This window comes from Panthera leo, chromosome D3 (genome assembly GCF_018350215.1).
Source record: "Panthera leo isolate Ple1 chromosome D3, P.leo_Ple1_pat1.1, whole genome shotgun sequence".
In the NCBI taxonomy this organism is placed as follows: domain Eukaryota; kingdom Metazoa; phylum Chordata; class Mammalia; order Carnivora; family Felidae; genus Panthera; species Panthera leo.
This window is the reverse complement of record NC_056690.1, coordinates 38,074,349-38,091,874: the sequence shown is the minus strand read 5'-3', so window position 1 is coordinate 38,091,874 and position 17,526 is coordinate 38,074,349. Positions and strand designations below refer to the sequence as shown.

Here is a 17,526-nt window from a genome sequence, read left to right as displayed (position 1 = left end):
TGTCTAGATGATCTATCCATTTCTGTAAGTGGGGTGTTAAAGTCCCCTGCAATGACCACATTCTTATCAATAAGGTTGCTTATGTTTATGAGTAATTGTTTTATATATCTGGGGGCTCGGGTATTTGGCGCATAGACATTTATAATGGTTAGCTCTTCCTGGTGGATAGACCCTGTGATTATTATATAATGCCCTTCTTCATCTCTTGTTACAGCCTTTAATTTAAAGTCTAGTTTGTCTGATATAAGTATGGCTACTCCAGCTTTCTTTTGGCTTCCAGGAGCATGATAGATAGTTCTCCATCCCCTCACTCTCAATCTAAAGGTGTCCTCAGATCTAAAATGAGTCTCTTGTAGACAGCAAATAGATGGGTCTTGTTTTTTTATCCATTCTGATACCCTATGTCTTTTAGTTGGCGCATTTAATCCATTTACATTCAGTGTTATTATAGAAAGATATGGGTTTAGAGTCATTGTGATGTCTGTATGTTTTATGCTTGTAGTGATGTCTCTGGTACTTTGTCTCACAGGATCCCCCTTAGGATCTCTTGTAGGGCTGGTTTCGTGGTGACAAATTCCTTCAGTTTTTGTTTGTTTGGGAAGACCTTTATCTCTCCTTCTATTCTAAATGACAGACTTGCTGGATAAAGGATTCTCGGCTGCATATTTTTTCTGTTTAGCACACTGTAGATATCGTGCCAAGCCTTTCTGGCCTGCCAAGTTTCAAAGGAGAGATCAGTCACGAGTCTTATAGGTCTCCCTTTATATGTGAGGGCACGTTTATCCCTTGCTGCTTTCAGAATTTTCTCTTTATCCTTGTATTTTGCCAGTTTCACTATGATATGTCGTGCAGAAGATCGATTCAAGTTACGTCTGAAGGGAGTTCTCTGTGCCTCTTGGATTTCAATGCCTTTTTCCTTCCCCAGTTCAGGGAAGTTCTCAGCTATAATTTGTTCAAGTACCCCTTCAGCACCCTTCCCTCTCTCTTCCTCCTCTGGGATACCAATTATGCGTATATTATTTCTTTTTAGTGTATCACTTAGTTCTCTAATTTTCCCCTCATACTCCTGGATTTTTTTATCTCTCTTTCTTTCAGCTTCCTCTTTCTCCATAACTTTATCTTCTAGTTCACCTATTCTCTCCTCTGCCTCTTCAAGCCGAGCCATCGTGGATTCCATTTTGTTTTGCAATTCGTTTAAAGCGTTTTTCAACTCCTCGTGACTGTTCCTTAGTCCCTTGATCTTTGTGGCAAGAGATTCTCTGCTGTCCTGTATACTGTTTTCAAGCCCAGCGATTAATTTTATGACTATTATTCTAAATTCACTTTCTGTTATATTATTTAAATCCTTTTTGATCAGTTCATTAGCTGTTGTTATTTCCTGGAGATTCTTCTCAGGGGAATTCTTCCGTTTGGTCATTTTGGAGAGTCCCTGGCGTGGTGAGGACCTGCAGTGCACTTCCCCTGTGCTGTAGTGTATAACTGGAGTTAGTGGGCGGGGCCGCAGTCCGACCCGATGTCTGCCCCCAGCCCACTGCTGGGGCCACAGTCTGACTGGTGTGTGCCTTCTCTTCCCCTCTCCTAGGGGCGGGATTCACTGTGGGGTGGCGTGTCCCGTCTGGGCTACTTGCACACTGCCAGGCTTGTGTTGCTGGGGATCTGGCGTATTAGCTGGGGTGGGTAGGCAAGGTGCACGGGGGCTGGAGGGGCAGGCTTAGCTCGCTTCTCCTTAGGTGATCCACTTCAGGAGGAGCCCTGTGGCAGCGGGAGGGAGTCAGATCCGCTGCCGGAGGTTTGGCTCCGCAGAAGCACAGAGTTGGGTGTTTGCGCGGAGCGAGCAAGTTCCCTGGCAGGAACTGGTTCCCTTTGGGATTTTGGCTGGGGCATGGGCGGGGGAGATGGCGCTGGCACCTTTGTTCCCCGCCAAGCTGAGCTCTGCCGTCCGGGGGCTCCAGCCTTCCCGCTTTCCGAGCAGAGCTGTTAACTTATGACCTCCCAGACGCTAAGTCGCGCTTGCTGTCGGAACACAGTCTGTCCGGCCCCTCCGCTTTTGCCAGCCAGACTCGGGGGCTCTGCTTGGCCGGCGAGCCGCCCCTCCGCCCCGGCTCCCTCCCGCCAGTCCGTGGAGCGCGCACCGCCTCGCCGCCCTTCCTACCCTCTTCCGTGGGCCTCTAGTCTGCGCTTGACTCCGGAGACTCCCTTCTGCTAATCCTCTGGCGGTTTTCTGGGTTCTTTAGGCAGGTGTAGGTGGAATCTAAGTGATCGGCAGGACGCGCTGTGAGCCCCGCGTCCTCCTACGCCGCCATCTTCCGGAACCCCCTCTACACTTATCATCTTAAAACCAACCATGGACAAGATCATCACTTGATATGTCTTATTTAATTCCCAGAGTTCAATAAACTGTACCTATTTGACAAAGATTGTGTGACACCATGTCACTTCACCAACTGCAGTGTGAAAATGCATAACAACCCACATTAAGACCCCAAAACCAATACATGATGAAAGCCCATGAAAGGGTCACTAATGAGAATGTTCTAATAGCCCACTATCCCCAAAACAGTCATTATGGAGGTTGCCTGGTCACTTCTTTCCCCTTGAAATTTGTAGGAATACAAACAGTTGCCATAGGGAAAGATCACAGGATGCATATTAAGAAGCAAGATGCATTATTAAACCCTCTGGCTGTCAAGATATCACTGTGAGGTATTTTTTAGATGTGATAAACATTCAAATAGAGGAAGTTAAGATGGTGAAGAAGTAGGGGGACTGGGATTTCCCTTGTCCCTCAAACACTGCTGTATTGAGGTCATAACACTTGAAATACTCAGGAATACAGTCTTCAGAGTGACAGAAAAATCTCCACAGGTGGATGGAGACAGCTTGGCGGGACAGAAGTGCATGTCTGTGAATTGGGGGAGATAAAATAGCATAGGCACAGCGGGGAGGGAACCCCTTAAGTGGAGGGACAAAAGGGAGAGAAAGAGAGGCTGTCGAAGTGTGGTATTGTGTTACGACAAGAGAGAAACCTCTATGGACCATGGACTGGAGAATGAGAAATACAGAAAATACCAGTTTCTACTTTGCAAACAGCCTTAGGAGCTGAAGATCGGAGTTTTCAGGGTTGTGTGACTTTCTCCAGACCAAACCCCATACGGTGTGCATGCACCTGAGGGGTGGGAGCCAGCCCCGGGACACTTGGAGAGAACGGTCCCCTCCCTGGAGTACTGTACAAATAGGGTTTATTGCCACCCACCCCAAGGACAAAGACCCTGCAGGCACCAGCCAGAGGCCCTTTGTCAGCAGGGAGGAGTGGGACTACCCCAGAACGAGGCCCAGGTGGAGGAGGGATCCTTTCACACATGTAGTTTTGAATCCCAGCCCAGGGTCTGGGAGGCACGGGACACTATGGAGCAGGACAAGCCAACTGCCCACCCCTACTCTGTGAATGAATGTTGCCTGAACAGAGTGATTTGAGACACTTGGTCTGGTCTGGGGAGGAAAGATTCGGGTGTCACCATTTTTCTCCCCATCACCCACATGGCGGGGCTTCAGGGAACAGGACAGCGGGAGGTGGACCCGCTTACACCAACCCCTGCCACTCCGTGTCTGGTTACTGCTTATCTACTGGAGCAGGACAAACACTGAGTGAACCAGATGGCCTCTCCTCCAGACCAGCACAGCTACCAGTCCCAGAAACAAACAGACAACTGTCCTGCAGTTTTGTATGTTAGTCTGGTATTTTTTTTTCTCTCTTTGCTTTCCTTCTCTTTTCCCTTCTAAACCCTTTGGAATCAGGCTCATAGTTTCTGATTTTATTTTTGGCTAATTCTTATCTATATCTATATCCCTTTTTTTCTTTCTTTCTTTCTCTGTTATGTTGTTTGTTTAATCAGGTATTTTTACTCAATATTTCTTTGATTGTCTGCCTGGTCTTTTTTGCCCCTTTCATTTTTCTCTTTGTATGGAGTTAGGTCACCTGCCCTTTCCTTTTTTCCAGGCTTACTTCAAAGAACAAATCAAAGCATACCGGGAAGAAGGTCCAAACAATCCACCACTACCAGCAGTGGGATAGAGCAGCCAAATACGCAACAACAGAGTACATGCAAAACACTCCAAAAACACTTTATGAAGTGCCAGGCTCTAGACAATGTATGACCCCTTTTTAATATGGTGGTATCACAGGTTCAGGACACATAACAAGCTATTAAAACATGTAAAAGACAGAACCCTAACCAAAATGATGAAATGGAGGAATTCTCCTCAATGAAAATTCCAGGAAGAAATGACAGCCAGAGAATTGCTCAAAACAGATCCAAACAATATATGTGAACAACAATTTAGAATAACAGTCATAAGACTAATAGCTGGGCTTGAAAAAAAAAAGTATAGGAGACAGCAGAGAATCTACTGCTGTAGAGATTAAAGACCTAAGAAATAGTCACAAAGAATTACGAAATGTTGTAAATGAGATACAAAAAAACTAGCAGCAGTGACAATCAGGATGGAAGAAGCAGAGGAGCAAATAGGTGAAGTAGAAGATAAAATTATGGAAATGATGCAGATGAGAAAAAGAAGGAAAGGAAATTACTAGATCACAAGGGGAGAATTAGAGACCTAAGTGATTCAATGAAATGAAATAATAGCCATATCATAGGAGTTCCAAGTTAGAAAGACTGAGAGAAAGGGGTAGAAGGTTTATTTGAACAAATTATAGCTAAAAACTTCCCTAATTTGGGGAAGGAAACAGATATCCAAGTCCAAGAGGCACAGAGAACTCCCTTCAAAAACAATAAAAACAGGTCAACACCATGACATGATAGTGAAACTGGTAAAAATACAAAGATAAAAAGAGAATTCTGAAAGCAGTTAGGGACAAACAGGCCTGCACCTACAAGGGTAGACATAAGGGTTGTAGCAGATCTGTCCACAGGCCAGAAGGGAGTTGCAGGAAATATTTAATGTTCTGAAACAGGAAACATATGCAGCCAAGAATCCTTTATCCAGCAAAGCTGTCACTAAGAACAGGAGAGATAAAGGCTTTCCCAGACAAACAAAACTAAAGGAATTCATGACCAATAGACCAGCCATGCAGGGAACCCTAAAGGGGATTCTGTGAGTGGAAAGCAGCAAAGACTACAAAGGACCAGAGACATCACCACAAGCACAAAACCTACAGATAACACAATGCCACTAAATCCCTATCTTTCAATAATTACTCTGAATGTAAATAGACTAAATGCACCAATCAAAAAACAGGGTATCAGAATGGATAAAAAAATAAGATCCATCTATATGTTGCCTACAAGAGACTCATTTTAGACCTGAGGACATCTGCGATTAAAAGTGTAAGGATGGAGATCTATCATGCTACTGGATGTCAAAAGAGAGCTGAAGCAGCCATACTTATATTAGACAAACTAGATTTTAAAACAAACACTGAAACAAGAGATGAATAAGGTCATCATAATTAAGGGGTCTATACATCAATAAGAGATAACAATTGTAAATGTTTATGCCCCCAATGTGAAGAACCCAAATATATAAATCAATTAATCCCAAACACAAATGTATAGATAATACTGTGATTATACGAGACTTGAATACTCCACTTAAAGCAATGGACAGATCATCTAGGCAGAAAACCAATAAGGAAACAACAGCTCTGAATGACATATTGGACCAGATGGACATAACAGATATATTCAAAACTTTTCATCCAAAAGCAGCAGAATACACATTCTTCCCAAGTGCACATGGAACATTCTCCAAAATAGATCATATACTGGGTCACAAAAGAGCCCTCAGAAATACAAAAGAATGAAATCATACCATGTATATTTTGAGATTGCAAAACTTGAACTAACCACAAGAAAAAATTTGGAAAGCACAGAAATAAATGGAGGTTAAAGAACATTCTACAAAAGAATGAATGAGTAAACTTAGGAAATTAAAGAAGAAATTTTAAAAATATATGGAAGCAACTGAAAAATGAAGACATGACAGTCCAAACCCTTTGGGATGCAGCAAAGGAGTCCTAAGAGGAAAATACATTGCAATTCAGACCTATCTCAAGAAGTAAGAAAGGTCCCAAATACATAACCTAACTTCACACCTAAAGTAACTACAAAGGCAGCAGCAAAGAAAGCCCAAAGCCAGCAGATGATGAGAAATAATAAATATTAGAGCAGAAATAAACAATATAGAATACAAAAAAAACCAGTATAAAAGATCAATGAATCTAAGAGCTGGTCTTTTGAAAGAATAAACAAGTCTGGCCAGACTTCCCAAAAAGAAAAGACAGAGGACCCAAATAGATAAAATCATGAATGAAAGAGGAGAGATCACAACTAACACCACATAAATACAAACAATTATTAGAGAATACTATGAAAAATCATATGCCACCAAATTGGACAATCTGGAATAATGGAAACACCCACATACTACCAAAACTCAAAAGGGAGGAAATAGAAACTTTGAACAGACCCATAGAAAATGAAGAAACTGAATCAGTTATCACAAATCTTCCAACAGGGGCACCTAAGTGGTTCAGTCTATTAAGCATCCAACTTTGGCTTAGGTCATGATCTCACAGTATATGGGTTCAAACCCCACAAAGGGCTCTGTGCTGACAGTGCAGAGCATGGAGCCTTCTATGAGTTCTGTGTCTCCCACTCTCTCTGCCCTGCCCCCACTCACGCTCTGTCTCTCTCTTTCAAAAATAAATAAATATTTTTACAAAATCAAATGTTAAAGAAATTTTTTTTTTAAATCTCCCAACAAAAGTCCTTGGTCAGATGGCTTCCCAGGGGAATTCTACCAGACATTTAAAGCAGGGTTAATACTTATTTTTCTCAATCTGTTCCAAAAAACAGAAATTGATGGAAATCTTCCAGACTCATTCTATGAAGCCAACACTACCTTGACTTCCAAACCAGACAGAGATCCCAATACAAAGGAGAATTACAGGCCAATATCCCTGATGAACATGCATGCAAAAACTCTCAACAAGATACTAGCAAACCAAATTTAACAGTATATTAAAAGAATTATTCACCGTGATCAAGTGAGATCCATTCCTGGGCTTCAGGGCTGGTTCAATATTTGCAAATCAATCAATGTGATACATCACATTAATAGAAGAAAGGATAAGAACCATATGATCCTGTCAATAGACACAGAAAAAGCATTTGACAAAATATAGCATCCTTCCTTAATAAAAATCCTCAAGAAAGCCCTGAAAGAAGGAATATACTTAAACACATTAAAGCCATATATCAAAAGCCTACAGCTAATATCATCCTCAATGGGGAAAAACTGAGAGCTTTCCCCTGAGATTAGGAACACAACAGGGATGTCCACTCTCACCACTGTTGTTTAACATAGTGTTGGAAGCCCTAGCCTCAGCAATCAGACAACAAAAATAAATAAAAGGCATCCAAATTGGCAAAAAAGTCAAACTTTCACTTTCCACAGATGACATGATACTCTACATGGAAAACCCAAAGACTCCACCAAAATACTGCTACAAATGATATATGAATTCAGCAAAGTTGCAGGATATAAAATCAATGAACAGAAATCAGTTGCATTTCTATACACTAATAATGAAGCAACAGAAATAAATATCAAGGAATCAATTTCATCTACAATTGCATCAAGAACTATAAAATAAATACCTAGGAATAAACCCAAACAAAGAGATAAAAGATCTGTACACTAAAAACTATAGAATGCTTATGAAAAAAACTGAAGAAGACACAAAATAATGGAAAAACATTCCATGTTCATGGATTAGAAGAACAAATATTGTTAAAATATCAATACTACTCAAAGCAATCTACATATTCAATGCAATCCCAATCAAAATAGCACCAGCATTCTTCACAGAGCTAGAAGAAACAATCCTAAAATTTGTATGGAACCACAGAAGACCCCAAATAGACAAAGTAATGTTGAAAAAGAAAAACAAAGTTGGAGGCATCACAATCCTGGACTTTATCCTGAATTACAAACATGTAATCATCAAGACAGTATGGTACTGGCACAAAAACAGACACACAGACCAATGGAATAGAACAGAGAACCCAGAAATGGACCCACAAATACATAGCCAACTAATCTTTGCCAAAGCAAGAAAGAGTATCCAATGGAAAAAACACAATCTCTTTAGCAAATGGTGCTGGGAAACTGGACAGCAACATGCAGAAAAATGAAACTGGACCACTTTGTTATACCTTACACAAAAATAAATTTGAAATGGATGAAAGACCTAAATGTGAGACAGGATACCATCAAAATCCTACAGGAGAAAACAGGCAGCAACCTCTTTGACCTTGGCCGCATCAACTTCTTATTTGACATGTCTCCAAAGGCAAGAAAAATAAAAGCAAAAATGAACTATTGGGACCTCATCAAGATAAAAATCTTCTGCACAGCAAAGGAAACAATCAACAAAACTAAAAGGCAACTGACAGAATAAGAGAAGATGTTTGCTAATGCCATATCAGGTAAAGGGTTAGTATCAAAACTCTATAAAGAATTTACCAAACTCAGGGGCGCCTGGGTGGCTCAGTCGGTTAAGTGGCTGACTTCGGCTCAGGTCATGATCTTGCAGTCCGTGAGTTCGAGCCCCGCGTCGGGCTCTGTGCTGACAGCTCAGAGCCTGGAGCCTGTTTCAGATTCTGTGTCTCCCTCTCTCTGACCCTCCCCCGTTCATGCTTTGTGTCTCTCTGTCTCAAAAATAAACGTTAAAAAAAAATTAAAAAGAATTTACCAAACTCAACACCCCCCCAAAAAAAAAAAAAAATCCAGTGGGCAGAAGGCATGAATAGACAGTTTTTCTCTCTCTCTTTTTTTTAATGTTTCTTTTTGAGAGAGAGACAGATCATGAGTAGGGGAGGAGCAGAGAGAGAGGAAGACAGAATTCGAAGCAGGCTCCAGGCTCTGAGTTGTCAGCATGGAGCCTGAAGCAGGGCTCGAACTTACAAACTGCAAGATCATGACCTATGCCAAAGTCAGACGCTTAACTGACTGAGCCACCCAGGTGCCCTGACACTTTTCCAAAGAAGACATCCAGATGACAAACAGACACATGAAAAGATGTTCAACATCGCTCATCATCAAGGAAATACAAATCAAAACCACATTGAGACACCACCTCACACTGGTCAGAGCGGCTAACCTTAACAACTCAGGAAACAACAAATGTTGGTGAGGATGTGGAGAAAGGGGAAACTTCTTTCAGTGTTCATGGGAATGCAAACTGATGCAGCCACTCTAGAAAACAGTGTGGAGATTCCTCAAAAAATTAAAAATAGAATGACCCTATGACCCAGCAATTTCAGTACTAGGAATTTGTCCAAAGGATACAGGAGTGCTGATTCGAAGGGGCACATACACCCCAATGCTTATAGCAGCACTATCAACAATAGCCAAATTATGGAAAGTGCCCAAATGTCCACCATGATGGGTGGATAAAGAAGATGTATACACACACACATACATACATACATACATACATACATACATACATACTTACATACATACAAAATGGAATACTACCCAGCAATGAAAAGAATGAAATCTTGCCATTTTCAGCAACATGGATGGAACTGAAGGGTATTATGACAAGCGAAATAAGTCAGAGAAAGACAGATATCATATGATTTCACTCATATGTGGAATTTGAGAGTCTTAAAAGACGACAATAGAGGAAGGGAAGGAAAAATAAGATACAGAGTAGGAGGCAAACCATAAGAGACTCTTAAATACAGAGAACAAACTGAGGTTTGATGAGGGTGGGGGGGTGGAGTGGTGGTGAAAATGGGTATAGGGCACTTGTTGGGATGAGCACTGGGTGCTGCATGTAAGTGATGGATCATAGGAATCTACTCCTAAAGCCAAGACTACCTTGTATGTTAGCTAACTTAACAATAAAAAACAAACAAAAAAAAAAAAACATTCAAATAATAGACTCTGAGTAAAGCAGATTAATCTCCATAATGTGGGTGGGCCTCATCCAATCAGTTGAAGGTCTTACAAGATAAAAGACTGACCTCTCCGAAGAAGACGGAACTTTGCCTGCAGAATGCCTCCAGATTCAAGTCTGCAACATCAATTCTTTTGTGAGTCTGCAGTCTACAAACCTGCCCTATAGATTTCAGACCTGTCAGCCCCCACAATTGTATGAATCAATTTCTTTAAAATTTCTTTTAAATAAATCTTTTATATACATGTACACACATATACATACACATACACATACACATACACATATACATATACATATACATATACATATACATATACATATACATATACATACAATTCATCATTATCAAGTAGGGACAAAGATTGTGAACAGAGAGTGTGTGACAGGACTGTCAGCTACTCCCATTGGTTCTGTTTCTCTGCAAAACCCCAACAAACACAACGCCCTCCAGTTCACCATCTCTATCCCTCACTTGATAATGATCAATTACCTTCATCTTTATAAAACAGAAGTCTCTAAAACCTAAGACATGCCAGGACTGATACTTGATGGATTTTCTTTCTGGAATTTCCCTGTACATACATAGGTATAGCTTTATCTCTAGTTCAAAAAGTAACACATGCTTACGGTAAACTAAGTAAATAGAAAAGACAATATAAAAGGCACCTCTAATCATCTAGTAATAACTACTCTTAACCTTTTAGTCTATGTCTCCACATCAAATTTAAGCTCCTCCTTAAATGACTATTAGATAACTGATTTTGTAAGGGGGGGGGAAATATTTTTTTCTTCTTCATATTTTAGATTATTTTTTTTCAAACTATTCATCAAATAATTATCTTCAGTTGGAGAAATACCTCTTTCTAAGAAGACATAAACTATGTGTGGTATATTTGATGGGGTATTAAGATAAAAGGAGATTATTTTAGAAATTTTATTTGAGGGGCATCTGGGTCACTCAGTCAGTTAAGCATCCAACTTCAGCTCATGTCATGATCTCTCCGTCCATGAGTTCAAGCCCCACATTAGGCTCTGTGCCAACAGCTCAGAACCTGAAGCCTGCTTCATATTCTGTGTCTCCCTCTCTCTTGGTCCTTTCCCCACTTGTGCTCTGACTCTCTCTCTCAAAAATAAAATAAAAACATCAAAGGAAATTTTATTTGATAAAATCTTAAGTATGAAAACATTTATCAAGAAGATAAATCTTGTACTTTTCACAGAAGTAATGATCTTATTATAGCAATATTTGTAAATACCATAGCACCATATTTGTAAATACCAGCATAAAGTCTTGGACAACACTGGCCAGTCACAGAATATCAGTAGGTAGAATTGTTTTGATTCCCCTGTTGTGTGAGATATATGTAGTACAATAGCTGATTTACATGTATGCACTATGATATGTTTAAAATATATATGTACATATAAATGTGTTCAAAGAATATGCATTAAAAGTTTTTAAGATTAAAAAAAAGAAAAAGAAAAGGTCTCCTTTCACTTTCAAAATGAAGATTACCCTTTAAAATGTATCAGACTTAATGACATTTGTATTCAATAGCTCTATATATAAACCTCAACCAGAAGCAACCAGCTCCTAGCCATTGAGAAAACACCTCTGCTGTGGTTACACAAACTATACAATCACACTGAATTTCCACAATGAGCACAAACTAGAAGGAAGGGCCCAGGAACTGACATCTTACCAAGCATCCATCCTGATTCAAATGCTCTTTGGAATCCATACTAAGCTTCCTCTTTCTGTTGGGCTGTTTCATTGCCACTTTAGCACTCCTTAGCAAAGTGTTTTTCTGCAAAATAGTGCCACATAAAAAATTTAGGAGTTTTGCCCCTTTAGAATAACAAAAACAATCCCCCCAAAATTTTCTCATTAAACTTCTTCTAATTTGTTTCCATAAATACCCTGAAACTGAGGTGACATAAAAATTTCACTGTTGCTTTTACAGACACTACTATAATAATAAGTTAACGGGAAAAGAGATGAGTTTTCCGCCTCATCTAGGATTTATATCACAAAGAAAATAGATACTTTTCTTTGGTCTTACCTATTACATCATTTTTGCTTTGTTTTGTTTTGGTTTGGTTTTTTTGTTTTGTTTGCTCAGCTGATTTAACCAATTTGGATTCACTGCAATCTGCCTATTCAGATAGGCTGTACTCACACAGTCTGACCATCCACAGGTGTCAAGGCAAAAGTATTCTTGGTGAGAGGACTTTTGTCATACAAGGCATAGCACAGCAATCTGGAACAGAGAAAATAAAAAAAAGTTTACCAAACCAATTTATTATGACCACTCTTCAGTACACTAACAATTACAGTAGTAGATTAGTAGCAAAATTAAATCAGTAGTAAAAAACTCTCAGCAAACAAAAGTCCAGGACCTGAGGATTCACAGGTAAAGTCTACTAAACATGGAAAGTAGAGTTAATAACTATCCCTCTCAAAATTATCCCCAAAAAATATAAAAGGAAGGAATTCTTCCAAATTCATGCTATGAGGACAGAATTACCCTGATACAAAAACCAGACAAAGGCACTACAAAAAAGAAAATTATAGGCCAATATCCCTGATAAACACAGATGCAAAAATTCTTCAAAAAAATATTAGCAAACTTAATTCAACCATACATTAAAAGGATCATTCATCAGAAGTAAGTGAGATTTATTCCAGGGATGCAAGGATGGTTCAATATCTGAAAATCAATCACCATGACACACCACATTAACAAAATGAAGAATAAAAATTATATGACCATCTCAAAGATGCAGAAAAGCATCTGACAAAATTCAACATCCATTTATGATAAAAACGCCAAACAAATTTGGTTTAGAAAGAACATACTTCAACATAATAAAAGCCACACATGACAAAACCAGATTACTCAGTAATGAAAAGCTGAAAGATTTTTATCTAAGACTAGGAAAAAGACAAGGATGTCAACTCTCACCACTTTCATTCAACATAGTACTAGAAAGTCTAGCTGCAGCAATAAGACAAAAAATAATAATTAAAGGCACCCAAATTGATAAGGAAGAAGTAAAACTTTCATTATTTGCAGATGACATGATACTATATATAGTTGGCCCTCAAACAACATGGGTTTGAACTGCACATGTTCACTTATATGCAGATTTTTTGCAATAAACAAAGTACAGTACTGTAAATGTATTTTTCTTCTTTATGATTTTCTTAATAACATTTTCTTTTCTCTGGCTTACTTTATTATAAAAACACAGGATATAATATATGTAATATATAAAACATGGATTAATTGACTATGTTATCAGTAAGTCTTCTGGTCAATAGTAGGCACCTAATAGTTAAGTTTTTTGGGGGGGTCAAAAGTTACATGCAAATTTTCAACTACACTGGGATTGGTGCCGCTAACCCCCACATTGTTCAAGGGACAACTGTACAGAATACCCTACAGACTCCACCAAAAAACTGTTACAATTAATAAATGAATTCTGTAAAGTCACAGGATACAAAATTAATACCCAGATATTTCTATACACTATGAACAAAGTAACGGAAAGAAATTATAGAAACAATCCCATTTACAACTGCATCAAAAATAATAAAATACCTAGTAAAACATCTAACCAAGGAGTTGAAAGACCTGAACTCTGAAAAACATAAGACATTGATGAAAAAAAAAAAAAGAAGATGAAACAAGTAAGTGGAAATATATACCATGTTTGTGGACTGAAAAAATTAAGATTGTTAAAATGTCCATACTATTCAAAGTAATCTACAGATTCAATTCAATCCCTATCAAAATGCCAATAGTATTTTTCACAGTATTAGGACAAACAACCTTAAATTTATTTTAAATTACAACAGACCCTGGAGCACCTGAGCGGCTCAGTAGGTTGAACATCCAACTTGGGCTCAGGTCATGATCTCACAGTTCATGAGTTTGAGCCCCGCATCGGGCTCTGTGCTGACAGCTCAGAGCCCGGATCCTGTTTTGGATTCTGTGTCTCCCTCTCTCCCTGCCACGCCCCTCCTCACACTGTCTGTCTCAAAATAAATAAACATTAAAAATTTACAAATTATTTTTGTAATTACAAATTATTACAAATTTTGTAATAAAATTACAAAAGACCCTGAATACTTAAAGCAATTTTGAGAAAGAAGAACAAAGCTGGAAGTATCACAATCCCAGATTTCAAACTACATTACAAAGCTTTAGTAATCAAAACAGTATGAAACCGACACAAAAATAGATGCATAGATCCACAGAGCAGAATATCCCAAACTTACATAGTAATTAAATGTGTCACAAAGAAGGCAAGAATATAATACAATGATGAAAAAACAGTCTCTTCAATAAATTGTACTGGGGAAGGAGGACAACTACATGTAAACGAATGAAAATGGACCACTTTCATTCACCATACACAAAAATCAACTTAAAATAGATTAGAGACCTAAATGTAAGACCTGAAACCATAAAATTCCTAAAAGGAAATGTAGGCAGTAATCTCTTGGACATCAGCCTTAGCAATATTTTTGCGAATCTGTATCCTCATGCAAGGGCAACAAAAGCAAAAATAAAAAAATAGCACTACATCAAACTCTTGCACAGCAAAGGAAACCATCAACAAAACAAAAAGGCTACTCACTGAATGGGAGAAGTTATTTTCAAATGATATATCTAATAAAGGGTTAAAAACTAAAATATGTAAAGAACACATACAACTCAACACCAAAAAAACAAATAATCCAATTAAAAACAGGGAGAGGTCTTGAACAGACATTTTCCCAAAGGAGACATCCAGATGGTCAACAGACACATGAAAAGATTCTGAACATCACTAGTCATCAGAAAAATGCAAATCAAAACCACAATAAGATATCACTTCACACCTGTCAAAATAGTATCAAAAAGTCAATAAAGTGTTGGCAAGGATACACAGAAAAGACAATCCTTGTGCACTGCTGGTGGGAATGTAGACTGGTATAGCCACTATGGAAAACAGTATGGAAATTCTTCAAAAAATTAAAAATAGAAATACCATACAACTCAGTAATTCCATTTCTGGGTATTCACCAAAAAAAGAAAAAGAAAAAGAAAAACATAAACAAAAACAAAAACAAAACAATAATTCAAAAGGATACATGCACCCCTGTGTTTATTGAAGCATTATTTAAAAAAAACAGCCAAGGTATAGAAGCAACCTGGGCGTCCACCAATAGATGAATGGATAAAGAAGATGTTAAATAAATATATATATAAATGTGTGTGTGTGTGTGTGTGTGTGTGTGTGTGTGTGTGTGTACACAACAGAGTAATACTCAGCCATAAAAAAGAATGAATTCTTGGCACTCATGACAATACGGATGGACATAGAGGTTACTATGCTAAGGGGAAAAAATCACATAGAAGAAGACAAGTAGTATATGATTCACTTATATGTGAATCTAAAAAATAAAACAAATGAACAAATAAATTCATAGAGATAGAGAAAAAACTGGCAGTTTCCAGAAGGGAGAGAGCTAGAAGGATGGGTGAAATAGATGAAGGGGGTTAAGAGGTAAAAAGTTCCAGTTATAAAATAAAAACATCATGGGGATGAAAAGTGCAGTATGGAAAATATAGTCAATAATATTAATAATAATGTTGCATGGTGATAGATGATAACTATACTTACTGTGGTGACCATTTCATAATGTATATATTTGTCAAATCTCTATGTTGTATTCCTGAAACTAATAAAATATTGTATGTCAAACATACTTCAACAAAAATAAAAATTAAAAAAACAAAATGAATACATAAATAAGAGTAGACACTCTTTGAAAAATTATTTGGAATGTGTTTGATAAGCAGGTTAACCATTTTGGAGAACTTACCCATAGTATTAGATGAGTACCACTGGAGCTATAATTCTCTTTGAAAAACTTTAACTACAACTGACATGTAATTTTTAAAAAGTTTAGGGGCACCTGGCTCTGTCAGTTAAGCATCCATCTGACTCTTGATTTCGGCTCAGGTTATGAAGCCCCATGTTGGGCTCTGCAATGAGCATGAAGCCTGCTTGGGATTCTCTCTGTCTCCTTCTCTCTCTGCCCCTCCCCAGCTCATGCTCTCTCTGTCACTCTCAAAATAAATAAACTTCAGGGAAAAAAAAGTTTAGTAGACCTAAATCATCTATAGTCCCCAGTGTTTTAGAATCATACATCCAACTTCTTCCTTGATATGTGCCCCTGAACAATGACCCCAGATACTATCAACTGAACATATTCACAACTGAGTTCATCATTTCCCCTCTCACTGCCTCCTAGTTCTGCTCTCTCTTCCTATTTGCAGTAATGATATGATTAATCACCCGTTTGCCCACCTCTGCCCCTCACAGTTCTTCAAACTAGACACTGCATATAAGAGTACCAAGCCAATGGCAAGTGAAAGCTGAAATGTACTCTGGGTTCTGCACATGTGCCATTCCCTCTGCCAGGGTTAACATTGGCCAGTCAGAAAATGCATCTTTTTATGATTCAAGACTCCTTTTGGGCTAATGGTGGCCCTGACTTTGCCTGAGCCAGAGACCTAGGATCATTTACATCCTTTACATCACACCTCACACTCCATCACCAGGTTCTGCTCATTTTTAACCTATTCAACATTTCTTGAATTCATTTCTCCTACTCCTATTAACTCTGACTACCTCCAATCTTAAGCTCCAGCCAAGTTGTTTGGAACACTGCTTCTCAGCCCCATACTTTTACTGGTCTCTCAACCTCAGAACACCTTCCCTACTATCTGCCTCTCCTTTTTCAATCTCTAATTCTTAATCATTCTTTATTAGTCAACTCAAAGAGACTTCATATTCTTGAGAAAAGTCTTCCTTGCCTACCTCCTGCTCCCAGTGGACCAGGTATGTCTTACTTAAAATCCATTGTCTTGTTCTTATCTTTGTCACATTCTTCAACACCTTATACTATATATTTTTTTTATTTATAGATATGTCTCCCCTTATGTGGCTCTAAGCTTCCTTATGACAAAGATTCTAAATTACTGATCCTTATTTTTCTATTGTCTAGATAGTACCTGGATCACAATGGACTTTCAGGATGGGTTTGGGGCCCTTAACTGCATTAAGTGCATCTCTGAATTACAGAGAAGCCTCAAACACCTTAAGTTAGTGTTATTAGTTCTTGATCCCTACACCACCCCTTTTATCGTGCTATATGCCTAGATAAGTGTAGTTCTCTAACTTAACAACTCCTTTCTCTTTTTCTTTCATATATTAAAAAAAAAAATTTTTGCTCATATCCATTTCCTTCTAGCCATTTGATATTTATGTCCTTAAGATAGGCACTTACATAATAAATTCAATAATATTACATTCATTTTGTAGGATATAAATAAAATTTATCATGCCTAGCTCCCAGTAATACTCTGAACATCTATGCAAATGAACAGCTTAGACTTGATGCCTTTAGCAAAGTATTATTGCACAAGACATAAGCACTGCCAAGGCTAGCTTGCATTTCATAACTAATAACA

General features: G+C 38.4%; 1 protein-coding gene across 18 annotated transcripts in view; it reads right to left on the bottom strand.

Moving 5' to 3' along the window:
- Nucleotides 1-17,526, bottom strand: part of L3MBTL4 (L3MBTL histone methyl-lysine binding protein 4) — a 448,782-nt gene that overhangs the window by 353,296 nt on the left and 77,960 nt on the right. For 14 of the 18 annotated variants that reach the window (XM_042909930.1, XM_042909929.1, XM_042909913.1 and 11 more), the window contains exons 2-3: nt 12,177-12,255; nt 11,698-11,802 (exon numbers count right to left, since the gene is read on the bottom strand). In XM_042909930.1, coding sequence (XP_042765864.1) covers nt 11,698-11,769 — 72 coding nt within the window. In that variant the 5' untranslated portion in view covers nt 11,770-11,802; nt 12,177-12,255. Of the gene's footprint in view, nt 1-11,697; nt 11,803-12,057; nt 12,147-12,174; nt 12,256-17,526 lie in introns of those variants that run through there. The other 4 variants (XM_042909916.1, XM_042909917.1, XM_042909918.1 and 1 more) reach the window with 2 other exon arrangements.